Below are 13,993 nucleotides of genomic sequence, written 5' to 3' on the forward strand. Positions count from 1 at the left end.
CACCCACGGGTGTACATGCAGACACAAACACATGCAGACCCTCCTCAGGCTCACCTCCAGCACAAAATCAACACCCATTACTTTCTCTTCACTAAAGCAAAATTCTCTAGTTCTGTGCAGCTTTTAGCAAAAGAAACTTAGATTTTCAGTCTGGGAAATGGATTTTTCATTCATTCTATCAGATGCTTGAGTTTATTTGGGGGAGAAAATATTCCCTGTCTGTCTCAGTAAATATTCCCTTGGACAGGGGTCCTTAGCAGTTCAACCCCAAAAAGCAGCACCTGGTCTTCGTGTAGGCTGGAGAGAACGATTTAAAGCTCAGCACCCAGGCAGAACCTGCAGGTCTCTTTTGAAAGGGGATTTCTTAATGGCACATTTACAAGCAGGGCAGGTGTTTGGGCGTTTTCAGCACACTGTAAATTGTGCTGTGAGTAACCAGCGGAAGAGAGGGCAGTGCCCGAGACAGCAGGGACACAGCTGCCAGGGGCCACTGGGATGGGCTTGAGTGAGGAATTCCTGGCTGTGCTTTGCTGGGCAAGGCAGCAGATCCGGGGCTGAGCCCAAGGCAGGCTGGGCACCTGCTGCGATGGGTGCTCAGCTGCTGCCCTCGGCAGCGGGACACAATTCCCTGCCATAAACGTCCAGGCTCTACTTCGAGGCAAGATGAGGGTGAGGCACGCTCAGGAGCTGGTTTAAACTTCAGTGGGATGAGCAGCTGCTGTGGCAGACTGATGGAATTTGGGAAAGGGCTGTGGGGGAAAATGCTGGCCCTGCCCAAGCGGAGAGGGGCCGGCTGTCGGAGCAGTGCTCACTCTGGACACAGACACCCTGCACAACCAGACGCCCTGCCCCAGCTGCTGCCTCTAAGGACAGGGCCACTGGCACTGCACCCAAAATGCGACTGTCCCTTTCAGCAGCAGCTGTTACTCCCACTGCCCCTGTGCAGCAGCAAGCCCAGGGCTGGCTTCTGGAACAGTGAGTGACCTGTCCACAACTGTGACTGCTGACAGGACCCACAGCAGAGCCACAGGGAGCACCTCCGCAAGTCCCCAGAGGGACAACAGGATGGAGGTGTTACAACATTCATAGGGGATGACCCTCATGTGGACACATATGACAGAAGGGGTGGCAAAAAAGCTGCAGCAAAATAAATTACTTGCTACTGTGATCAGCTGGCGTCAGCATAAAATAATCCAAAGCAATTCGCATCCTACTCTTTCCCTGTAACATTTGCATTGTTTAAAATAAGGATATAATACCCATCCTAATGAACAACTAAGCAATGCCTAAGGGAGAGATGATCTTTGCCAGGGTCCTTGTGCAGTACAAGCTGACAGGGAAATAAAGCTGTGCAGTAAGAGGCAGCAGGCCACAGCTGGATTTAAGAACATAAACATTTCTGTGAGGTCTGCCAGTCTTGGCTTGGCCACCTGGACCTTCGTACACTTCCTCCAAGGCATAGTTTCCTACATTTCCTTATTTTACCAGTCTTGAAATCTTTTTGTCTTGCCAGAACCGGAGAATAAATTCTGCCTTGATTTAAACCCTTGCCCTATTCAACATATTTAATGAGCAAAAGTCTGTCTCTCAGCCAGGAGATCCTTTCCAAGAAGAACTTCCTTAAATCACATGGACCTCTTGGCTAAAAGTGAGACCTGGTGACTGCTGTAGCTCCTTAAATCCATGTTTCACTTCCTGCCTAAATTTTGCTCCAAATTTTCAGCTTTCTTTTAAGCTCCCTGCAGTTGTGGATGCCACCTTGTTTTTGTGAGCTCTGCGTTCAGCAGTGGGGCTGCAGAGCTCGAAACGATTGTCAGGAGCGAAAGGGGAATTTCAGGCAACCTTCCTACCCAGCTCTAGGGAGGAAACCACGGAGAAGGTGGATCCTGGCCCCGGGCTGTGTCTGGGACCACAAAACAGAGCTGGCTCTTGCGGGCTGCAAGCTCTCCCCATCCCTGCCACACACAGGGAAGAACAATCTCTTTAGGAGGGAGCCGTCAGTCCTGGGGCTTCCTCACAGCGCACAAATATGGACTAAATGAGAGATGTCTCTGCAGGTGCTGGAAGAAAGGATTTTAGAGGGCCTGATCCTCTAAACAGTCATGTGAACAAGGCCTTGAGGGTAGCTCCTAATGTGGCCTCTGATCCACAGTCACTCTTACCAGCTCCATTAAAATAGCTGCAATCAAAATAAATCCACGGCTGCAGGACACCCAGAGCCATACGCTTACTGTACATAGAAGAGGAATACACACAATGGCATTTGTGTTCTTTTATGATAAAACCCTCCTCTGTTCTGAACATTTAGATGCTGCAGCCCAGCTGCAGTAATTTCTGGGATATTTCCATTATATTTAAGTAGTCAGTATTTTGGAAGGCTGGTATCCAGAAACAAGCAGCTCTTATGATTTGCTTAATAACCTTTCTTACAATTTGCTTAATAATCTATCAAGTTATGGCCAATTTAAGGACACAGTGAAGACAAAGATATCTTAGAAACAGATACGTCTGTATTTCCATAGATTTTACCTTGTTTGAAATCTCAGAATCCCTATAGAGGGATTCCAAGCAAAGTATTTGGATAAAACAATCAAAAAAATATTCAATATTTGCAATTTCAGATACTTGCTCTGGAAAATTAGAAGTTAATAGTAATATCACACTTTGATTGAAAGAGGAAGGTTTGCCTATTTTCTCAACCTTTTTTTGGAGATAACTGAAAGAATTACCTCAAAATCCTGAGTGCACTGTAGTGACTTTTGAAATCTTAAATACCAGGTCATTCACCTGAAGGAAAAGCACTGTTTAACGCCCACTTCTAGGGTGACTTTTGCGACTGCTCTGAACTCTGGCAGATGGCAGCAGTCATCAGCACTGCACCCACCTGGTCCCTGTGCCACCTTCTCTGCAGGTGATGATGGCACCCCAGACCCCAGGTGTCCCCACAGATCCTCACTGACCCCTCTGCACAGCAGCTCCAGGGGCTGTGGGCACCTCCTCCCACAGCAAACCCAGCTCCCTCTTCTCACTCAGAGGGGAACACAGGGCTGCAAACGGGATTAAAGAGGGTGTGGGAAAAGGGTGGGAACAAGTGATTGTGCAGGTGAGATACAATACTTCCTCCTGCACCCCGCTGCTGCCTCTGCCATGTTTGAGTGCCCTGTAAAATGAAATGTTTCACCTGCAAATGCTATTGAATGAAAATGGTGGGACTTAAATCAGTGCTTTTTAATAATTAAAAAAGAAGAGCCTGTAGATTTTATGGTTTTTGTTTAAGTGGCCTGAAATATCTTCTCAAAACTCCTTGCACTCTTTACAGAAACACAGTCTCAGGTAGCTAGTATAGCTACGTGAGACCCTTAGGTATTTTTCACACACCAAATCAATGCTCTAGTCATTTTTTCCTGTTTTCTATTAATCCTCAAAGTTGAAAAAAAACCAATCAAAAACAACAACAAAAAATGCCCAGAGCTTTTTCACAGAAAACCTGAGGGAAAGCTCGTTGAAAGCTGATGGTACAATTAAGTTTGTAATGAGTAAAAAATAATAATAATAATAATAGGAAATGTGAACTTTAAAATGATGCTGAAGTCCCAGTTTGTGAAATAACACGGCGCTGTTTGAATGAGCCCGTTTGAGAGTAGAGATAGCGTTATTCTATTTCAGGCTCTGAGTAGGCGAGCAAATTTTCCCTGCCGAAAAAAAATCTAATAAAATCCAAAGGACAGCAATGAACTTCTCTGGATTACCATGGAGATAACATTTGCTTTGTTTGTCACATGTGTCATCATTACCTCCTCTAGTTCATTATTTCTGTAAGTGATTTTTATCTGTATTTCTCTCAGACCCAGTAGGTCTGAAGGACTCCTGTGCCGCTGCCACTCGCTCAGCCACCCCAGGACAGCAGCTCTGAGGGGACCTGTATGGGAAGGACGAGACACCACAATTCACAAACACACCATTTATTCTCGTGTCACTTACTATAACTACTGTCTTCCTCTTTTGTTCCATCAATTGTTCCATCTGCTTGCAACTGCAAGTGGTATCCTTGCCTGCTGTATAGCTTTGTTACTATACCTTTAAGCTGAGGCTCTGTAAAAAAACAATAGTGAGATTAATGTGGGAAATCCTGATGTGCCATTCCAAGCAAGCAGGACGCTGAAAACAAATCTTCAGGTTTCTTCTCAAGGCTGAAATAAGATAAAGACCCAAAACAAAAGCAGGGCTACCAGCTTTGCAACACTTTTCATTTAGTCTGAGACCAAATTTATGTCTATGAAATCAATTGCCAAAATGATTAAATGCCACTTTGGATTACAATATGAGTAGCACAGTAAAAGCTACTTCCAGTGAATACGGATTCCAACGGCACTGCTTGGCCTCAGGAGCCCAGCCCTATCTCATTTAAGATTAAAAATGAGCTGGCAAAGAGCACATTCTGTCTTTTAAAAAGGTGTGAGTTCTTAGATGAAGAGGAAAAAGAAGACTATTATGATAGCATTAATAAGAGCCACAGTGACAGTTGAGAGCCTAAATATACAGCAGCAAATGCTTAGCACAGGAACTGCTGCAGCTCTAATAAACAAACCCCCATCCCTTGCTGCTCCAAAGAGTACAGAGCATCCGAAGAGATAAACTACTCAATGAACATATGGAAAATGGAGAGGGAAACCCTGAAATCCAGCAATGTGTGGAAGTGCAAAATAAATATTACCATAAGGGCTGAGGTAATTACCTCATCAGCTAGAAAAAGAAAGATCAAAACAACGCATAGTTTGGATAGATTTCCTTTTTTTCACTACCATCTTCAGATTCACAGCTAGAAAGGGAGGTATCTCACATAGTTTCATATCATTCCAGAACAAAAAGTATACAGCAGCAGGATATGCTGTCAAGTGTGTAATTTATGATATCTGGCTAAAGCATCAGGAGTAATTGCAAAAAAGGTCTACATCCACTGAATCCCAATGACATCTGCATTGTAGTCATTTCACACAATTACGCTTGTCAGGAGCTGGTGCATCCCTGCAGCTTGCTCCACAACATCTTACTTTCTTCAGAGATAAACACACGGGGAAGATATGGTGTGTCATTTCCGGCACTCTGTGTCTGGATAAGACTCCTTGTGTTTGTAATCAAAGGCACTAGGGAGCTCTGCTGATGTACTTCATTTTAGCAGGGGCTGAAGGCGAAAGCTTACAACAGTTTGCCTAAGTGTATTAGACCTTATTAGCAACTTTGATAAGAGTAGTGATAGATCCACAACTCTTAACTACCAACTTTGCTGACAAGAAATTATTCCGACCCTCACTTTGGCTCTTTAGCCATAATCCATCCCAAAGCTGTTGGCAAACTGCGAGCAAGGCAGCTTTCCCGTGGCTGCTGAGCAAGGCAGACAGGTGGAGTGGCAAAAGCACCAATGCTCCAGCACAGCAAAGCCATGGCATCATTGCCAGAGGGTTTTGCTCCTCCCACATACAAAACAATCCAGGGCAGCTGCAGGTATGAGATTCCTAGAAAGGAACAGGGCGCTGAAGCAGAACTCTGGAAGGTGCCAGCAAAAACAAAAAGCCTCATCTGCAATCAGTAGATAAAGCATGGCACGAGCATTCTGTGAAGCAGGACAACAAAACCAGACCTCTAGACCACGAAGTTATTTAATATACAACTGAAAGAGATGCGTGTGTGGGAACTTCCCCGCCAGCATCTCCCCCGCAAATACACCAATGTGTTTGCACACGTGTAACAGAGAGACAGACACGGACTGACAGGTACATGGGTGCACACAGGTGTGCAGGTGAGGCAGACAGCAGCAGTGTGGGCTACCCAAAGCAACCAGATGAACAGCACAGGGGAAAGGACTGGCATGGGGTACCCAAGTCAGCCAGGCCATACAAGCCAGAACTGGCAATGCCCGCACGTCCACCGTACGAGCCCTGAGACACCGCTCCCCCTTTCCCCACACCTGACACACATCCCAATTTCCATTACATCAAACAAACCAACCCCCCAAAGATATAACCCCTGCCAACCTGGTCGCCTTCTTCGCCTTTTCTTGGAGCCAAAGAGTTTGACCCTGGAAAACACATTCAATTTGTTCTTGTCGCAGCTTCCCTTGCTCTTGCTGGGGCTGTTGACACACTTACAGGCATTGGACTTCTCCCGCTCCCTGGCTTGTCTCTTCTGGCGGATCAGGGAGCTGGCGATGGCTGCAGCCATGGCCGCCACCGCCCCGGCACCTCGGGCGGGTCAGGCACGCGGGGGTCGCTGGCCGGCTGTGGTCGCCGCAGCCAGCATGCTGCTCGGCCCGTCCCCAAGGCCGGGGACGCTGCCGGGCAGCTCGGCCAACGCCACCCACCGCCAATCGGCTCGGGAGCCCAGGAGACACCGGCGGGATGCTCGCACCACAGCCCCGGCTCGGGACGCAACAGTTTAGCTCAAGCGTTTTTGTCCTCTGAGGTCTTCCCCTTTTGACTTTCTGGTGCTTTTCTATTCCTCCCAACTTGTAGCAAGGGAAAGTTTGCAGGCAGAGGTGAGCGTTTCTACGGAGATCACGCAGATCACTTGCAAGACATCCCTCCGAGATTCTCCAGACGCGCTATTTGCATGCAGACATGGCACATCCACTTGGTGCAAGATCATCGCATTTCTCCTAGCCCAAATTTCTCCAGTTAACTTTTCTCCCCACCCGTCCCCTCCCCATTCAAATCCCAGCAAACACCTGTTAGACTCCAGCAGGGGCTGTCCAGTTGCAGGCGTTTTCTGGATCCTTTTCTCTCTTCTCCCTTAAGAAGAGACCCGAAGCAATTGGCGGTGGAGACACTGGCCTGAGGTGCGGATGCGCGGCCGCTCGGCTGCCGAGCGCCTCGGGCAGCCTCTTCCCCTGCGCTCCTCGCAGGTCAGCGCGGCCTCCCCTGCACGGCACGTTCGGCTCTCGCACCGCAGCACTTCCCAGACGCTGAACACGCAGCGATCCCGAGCCGGTCGGAGCCGGCAGCCTGCGCCGGGACTGCAGCAGCAGCAGCAGCAGGATCCCTCCGGCACGATGCAGGCACCGCGCACTCCCCACGAGCCGTGCGCTGGGTACAGAAATGAGGCGACGCAGCAAACCCCTTATCAGCACCCTCCCTCCTCCTCCGCCTGTGCCTCCTCCTCCCGCCGCTCTCCGGGCGCGGCGGCGAGCGCAGCCCTGCCCGGCGCTGCAGAGGGGCCGCCGGCGGGGAGGGGGCTCGGGGCGGCGGGGGGAGCGGCCCCGGGGCGGGGGCACCACGGGAGGGGCTGCCCGGGGCGGGGGTACCTGCGCCGGACGGAGCCGCCTCCCGGCAGGCGCAGACACCCAAACAGACGTGACTGCGGTGAGCAAACAGCCCCGCCGGCACCGGAGCGGGGACACCTGGCTGGCAGCAGCAGCGGGGCCCGCGGCAGGCGGGCAGCTCCAGCCACAGCTCTCCCTTGCCTTTCTCCCATCCTTACAGGATGTCCCCTCTCTGCCTCACGGGTTTACTGGAGGCTTTTTGCCTCTCTTGCCGTTCGTTTCCACTACCTGCTCTCAGCTCCAGTTTTGTAGCAGACTAGGAAATCCTCAGAGCGATTTCCTTGTCACTGCCATGTTCTCCCCTTTCCCTTTGCCCCCCACGGTGCCTGTGTCCCCCGAGGCCAGGCTCTCACGCCAGCTGGGTTTACTCAGCCCCCGCTGCCGCGGTACCAAGGCAGGGAGACGCAGCAGTGCCATGAGGCTGGGTAAGAGCCTGGCACTGCGCTGTGGTCAGTGCCCTGCAGCGGACACCAGACCCCGCACACATCCATGCCCCAGGACGCAGGATGCAGGAGGTCCTGGAGATCCCTTTGCAACCCACTCCCTGCTCTTTAGTATGCTTTCATCAGCTGGAGCCTAAATCAAAGCCAGTTCAGGCTAGAAGTAAAACAGAGATCTGCAGCCCTGAAGGCAAACAACTACTGAAAGAATTTATCCCGAGGCAGAGGGGATTCACAGGCACTCGCAGGCACTGAGGCGGGCTGGGATGTCCCTGTGAGCTGGTTCCATGCGGGAGCTGAGCCCCGTGGGGACTGCAATGGCAACAGGCTCCTGTCATCCGAGCCTGGCAGATGCATCCTGTGTGCCCTGGGCCAGCTCTCCGGGGGCTACCGAGACACCAGTGATGTAGGTGGGTTGGTGTGACAGCACCAGGTTCCTGATGTGTTTCCGGACTAAGCCAGGTATCTCAGGATATTTGCCCCTTCTTCCTCTCCTCCACATACCCTCAGCAAAATCAGGTGCTCTCCTCCCTCTCTGGGGTCACACCCCGACAATGCCCGGCAAGGGCAGCAGAAACCAGGCTGCCCATCACCTTCAGACAGCTCAGTTCAAAAGAGGTTTCTGTACCTCTGTAAATACTGCAGTCCTTCCCTCAACTAGAAACAGCTCACAACAGCTCCAAACCTCTTTCCTCTGACTGGGAATCCCTGCCCCAATGAAACCTGTGGAGTGGCCAGGTCTTAGTGACAGTGCCCACCCTGTACAAGTCCTCCGACGGTGTCTGACTGCCAGGACAGGGTGTGCCCTCACGGCCTGAGCTGTGCTCAGCTTGGCAGCCCCCTCACCCGCCCTCAGCACCCCTCTTCTGCAAGAACTGTGTGTGTACACGCACACCTACATGTACACATTTGTTTATGAGGCAGTCCATGCACACATGCATATTAAATAAATGCTCCTAATTTCTTATTTAAGTTCAACAGGATAAAAATAGCTGCAATTCACAAGTTCCACCACTACCCTCATCTGCCAGTCCACATAAGACATGTGAAATCCAACACAGGAGCCAGCCAGTTGGATATTATTAGCAATAACTCATCCTACTCAACTCACCGGTAACATACTATGAGTTTTGCCATCTTTCCGCTTCCAACAGCCATGAGTGAGACTCGGTTTTTTTCTGAGACTCACCCGTTACTTCATAAATATTCCCAATTTGGAAAGCAGTGTTTGATCTTCAGATCAAAGTGAAGCTGTCTCATTGTGATCTGTCCTACAAGGTCACAAAACATTGCATTTTCACAGAGACTAACCAGAACTCAGAATTCAGCTAACCTTGAAAATCCTGGGGAAAAGCAGTATATAAAAGCAGTATTTAGGATATCTTTCTGCCAGCATTCCAGCCTGCATGCTTAAAATCCATAATGAAAATTCATTTGCTCAAATGTTCCTTGACAGATAACTAAAGAGAGGAACAAAAATAGCATATATGCATAATCAGATTTAAGTTTCAAAAAACAGTCCTCCAGTTTTTTTGCATGATCAACCTCTTCATCTATTGGTACTCCTACAAATATGTCTTCATTTACTATAAATGGCACATGAAAATGAAGATCTTGTTGGGAAAACGTCTTTGGTACAGGACCAGCCTTTGGACTACTTCAGTGTTTCAGACATAAAAATCTCAAGGAACAGCTTTATTTTCTTTGAAAAGCAAGAGCTGTTCACCCCCCACCATGCTAAAAAGGTAAAATAAAATAAAATTACATTCCAAGTCATTTTTTTGAACGTAGAAGACAACCAGACACTTCTTGAACACACATTCTTTCTCTTTGTTGATGATTATTGCAGTGGAGCACATTTAAGGCTAAGGGGTAAACTGCCAGTGCCATTTCACTGAAAAAGAAATCAGCATGGGACAGACTTGTCCAGTTACTGTCAGAGACAGTGCCATGATCTCCCGGGAGCTGCGATCTAACCCAGAAGCAATTTCACTGTTTTGAAGTAGACAAAGATCTCACCCACTTTTGATTTATACTTTTTCTTCCAAGTCACCTGTTGAGTCTTTGCTGATGATTATTTCCATGATTCTGATCACTAAAATGTACTTGAACCTTCAGAAGTTGCCTGGATTGGGCAGAGGTAAAGCCTGCACTTTGGTACCCAAGCCAGGACTAACAGCCCTTGCTGTCTGTCTGCACAGAAAGGTATCAAACCCCCATCACTGCCAACAGTGCTGACTCTCACCAAAGTAGAGCAAAGTGCAAAAGTTCTGTTTTTCCATCCATCCTCCCTGAATCATTTGTGCTGTGGCAGGTCCCAGACCACTGCTGTTTGCTCTGAGTTTCAATCTATCCCTAGCACAAAAGATTTATGGTCAGTCCTGTGACAAAACAAATGCTGCACAAAAATTGAGACCAGGTGAAAAATCCCAAGCCAGCTGCAGAGCTGACTGCCATGAAAGCAACTGCAGGTCCTGACAGGCCCATTGTGCAGCATGCCTGTGGTCACTGCAGCCTGGGAGCAGAGGAATTCCTTCCCCCAGCGCTCCTCACTGAGCACAAGCCCAACGTGTGACTCTCCAGGGGACCCACGCTCCTCTGTCCCCTGTGGAAGCATCAGCAAATCTCATGACATGCTGCCATATAGTAGGAACTTACTTCCAGCACCTTGGGTCAAAATATCCCATTCTCAGATGAAACAGCATTTTCAGTTATTTCCTCTTCCCCTATACAAAACGTAGTAAAAGATTTATAGTAGGTCCTATATAAACTAATAGTGGTTGAGCAAAACAAATACTGCATCAAAATCAGACCAGAAGAAAAAAAATCCCAAGCCAGCTCCAAGCCTCACTCAGTCCTTCTTAAACCCCAAACCACTCCTCTACAGTTACAAGCTTGAAGCTGCTTTGGTGTGACAAAAAAACCCAGCCTTGCATTGGGTGTCAGGAGTCTCTCCTGAGGCTCTTTTGTTCTTGCTGTTACAGAAAAAGCAGGAAAAAAAGCTTAAAACTTCAAACCTATAGACTATTTCCACTGCCTACACTCTCCAAAAGAAAAGCATTATTTTCTGAAAAGCACCACCAGAATCTCTTCTTCCTCTTTTCAGAATGAGATAAACAAGACTTTCTCCAGTCAGGGATGACACAGCAGCACTGAGGCCCCCAGTGATTTTTTGCTCTTCTGAGTAAACAGAATTACTATTCACCAGGAAGCAGAGCTGCTCAGACCCAAGTCCTGCATCACTTAACTCCTCTGTGAAATATCCCATGGAAATGACTCAGCCCTTCCTCTGCAGCCAGCTCCAGGCTGGACACACTGCAGAGCAGCGAGGGCGGGGTGCTCTCTGCCTGGGGGATGAGCACGCTTTGCTGGCTACCTCACCATCCTGGAGAGCTTCGTTTTTACCCTAGATATGGGTCAAGTAAGAGTCAGCCTGGGGTTTATTTCTGAGTGCAAGATGAAAAAAGGTGTTAGTGGAACCTGAGCTTTCAAGCAGCTCCAGACCAAGAGCTCAAATTTGAGGATATTTTAGTGACAGACCATCTGGGCTACCTGAAAATTAACCTTAATGGTAAAGAATGGCTACAATAAGCAGCTGCAAACAGAAGTATTTTTATGTTGAGAGCATAAGGGCACTTGTAAATAGTGATGTGGATGTTCCTGTGTGTGTCTGTGCCATGTTTTTTGCAGAAGTGCACTGGGCAGCCTTGCTCAGAAACAGGAAAAAAATCAGAACAGATTCGTGTGATACCAGTGTAGACATGTCACCTGGACCCACTTTATTTAAAAGCTCACTTCTTCCTGACAGGATTAGGTGGTTGGTTCATCTTTGTCACTTTCTCAGGGTACAGAATCATGAATCCCAACACCAGAAGAGACTCCAGTACAACTGGTGCACAGAACTGGATGTGCCAAAACTGGTGCCCATCCAGCAAAGCCAAGAAGCACACTCCTGCCTTCCACACGTGAGTCATCTACTAGGACTACTAAGGTATTTAAAAAATAATTGTGTAGCTGATGCACCACAAAAGGTTCTCATAGTCTATGCCCATTCTCTTATCATATCGACACAAGTTTGCTAGGACAAGGTCCTCTGACTCTGACAAGAACTTGGGTCTCTTCTTCGTGACTTGCATGACCTACTAAATGTTCAGGATGGCCATGACACCTCATACAAAGAACATCAGTTTCCTCTCAGATTCTCAGAGAAAATACTAATAGAGAAAACCCAGTTCTGCCTTTTCCCAACTGTGAATTCCAATTCCTTTACAGCAATATCTCAGTGAAAATGGGATTTGATCTGACCTGGTAGTGCAGCCATTTTTGGAAAAGGAGGGCATTGTTTGAAGATAGAAAAATAGAAAATATTTTACCCAGGTTAATTCATATTCAGTCATCCCAAAATGTCAACCACAAAAGATCTTCTATCCGGTGCATAAAAGATCAATGCCAATCAGCTGGGAAAGGTCACAGAACAAACAGAAGAGATCAACTCCCACAGCTCTGCGGGCACCCAAAATGGGAATGTGTTATTCTGGGGTCTTGGGGGGCCCGAGCTGAGCCAGGAACTTGCAGCAGTGACCAACTGACTTCTCTGCCCACCACACAGCCATATCAAGAAACACTCCCACATCAGGATGCACAGAAGGATCTGTTCACTCACCTCTCAGCATGATGACTCTTGGAAACATCAATGTAAATGACAGCTTCTCGTCCCTGAAATATTTACATCTCAGCATGGGACACACGAGAAGTGTGGGCTATATGCCACTGTCAAACTTAACATAAGGCCACTTTACACATGACAGAACACTGTAAATAGTCCTTCACAGAGCCAAGGCAAGTTGCCTGGAAATTGCCACATTACTCAAATAAGATCTTTTCCCACCTTTTCATAGATTTGATGGTTCATCCTTTGTCAACAGCTTGATAAAAACAGACTTGGTGGGTCTCCAGTGCGTTGGAACCTCTGAGAGTTCTCCTCCTTCCACCTGCATCCAAGCATTCACCAGCTTCTCAAAGTCATGCTCCCTGCTTTGCACAGAACGAGCTTCTGCCCCACTGCTTGGCTTCACATAACCACAGGGCCCAATCCACTGTGATCCTGTGGTGCATGCCAAGCTTGGCAATTCCCATTACTGTGTTAACGACCTAAGACTCATCTGTTTCCCAACAATGAAAACAAATTACCCAGACTGGGATCAGAAGAGCCTGGCACTGGTTTTCTGTGACTTTTACCTGACTGCCAAGATCATGGCACCACATTCACACGGACAAATGAGAAGGTGAGCAGAGCTGGCCACAAATGAAAGGGACTTTGAGGAAGAAGTGTTGTGTCTTGGATGGAAGCAGACCTCTCCAAAAACTGGAGTTAGACCCTGCACCGGTCAATGATGCTGCTGTAAATGTGGAAGTGGAGCCTTGCTCATTCACTGGCATGGAACCGAAACCAGTTTACCCAAACAAAATGCTGGCCTCAGTGTCTGTAGGCAGAAGGAAGGTATATCCTTGAGGATTAGGAAAACAGCCATGAGCCTGAGCTTCCATTCTGTCTCAGTTCACCATGTAATAATCATGATATGAACAGAGATGTAACAAGACATATCTGATTTTAGTTCAGTGATGTAAAAATTAGGTTTATCTAAGCTCATCTGACCAGGTAACTGGGCTGAATATTCAAGAAAGAAGAGAGAAAGGCAAATCCACATGGCAATTCATTCCCATAGAAAGAACACCATTATTTTCACAGCTATATGAAGGAAAACATTACCTCTGCTTTACTGAACCTGTTGCAGAGTGATTTAGACTGTAACCTACCTCATGCATCTTTATGATAAGCAATATTCACCACCACCAAAACTAAGCAATCACTTAATGAAGGTCAGCATAGCTCAGGGTCTTGCTTGTGGCAGTGCTCACTCACACATGGGAACAGAAAACCGGCCCGAGCAGCGGCTCAGTCGCGCTTCCCACACTCAAGTGGCCTTGCAGAAATTGGCCTCACGACAACTGCGGGCCTAGCAGGAGCTGCTGCTAGCAAGAGCAGAACAAAGGTGACATCTAGAAATCACACTGGGATTTTGAGATGAAAAATACAATGCATCGTAAGTAAACAGAAGAGAATTCATTACCATAGGTTAGATGCACTGTTTTCGCAAGCAACACCGTGAAAAAATATTGGCCAGCAAACAGGAACATGAACCACAAGCCAGCATCTGCTCTGTGGGATTTGAATAGG

The 13,993-nt window shown here is 47.8% G+C and overlaps 1 protein-coding gene across 6 annotated transcripts in view; it reads right to left on the reverse strand.

The window, feature by feature from the left end:
• The window catches only part of FGF13 (fibroblast growth factor 13), a 241,296-nt gene that overhangs the window by 49,969 nt on the left and 177,334 nt on the right, over positions 1 to 13,993 (reverse strand). For 5 of the 6 annotated variants that reach the window (XM_048318585.1, XM_048318590.1, XM_048318587.1 and 2 more), the window contains one exon: positions 3,982 to 4,092. In XM_048318585.1, the coding sequence (XP_048174542.1) occupies positions 3,982 to 4,092 (111 nt within the window). Of the gene's footprint in view, positions 1 to 3,981; positions 4,093 to 6,032; positions 6,701 to 13,993 lie in introns of those variants that run through there. The other variant, XM_048318588.1, reaches the window with a different exon arrangement.

The sequence above is a fragment of the Corvus hawaiiensis genome, chromosome 14 (genome assembly GCF_020740725.1).
Source record: "Corvus hawaiiensis isolate bCorHaw1 chromosome 14, bCorHaw1.pri.cur, whole genome shotgun sequence".
Taxonomy (NCBI): Eukaryota; Metazoa; Chordata; class Aves; order Passeriformes; family Corvidae; genus Corvus; species Corvus hawaiiensis.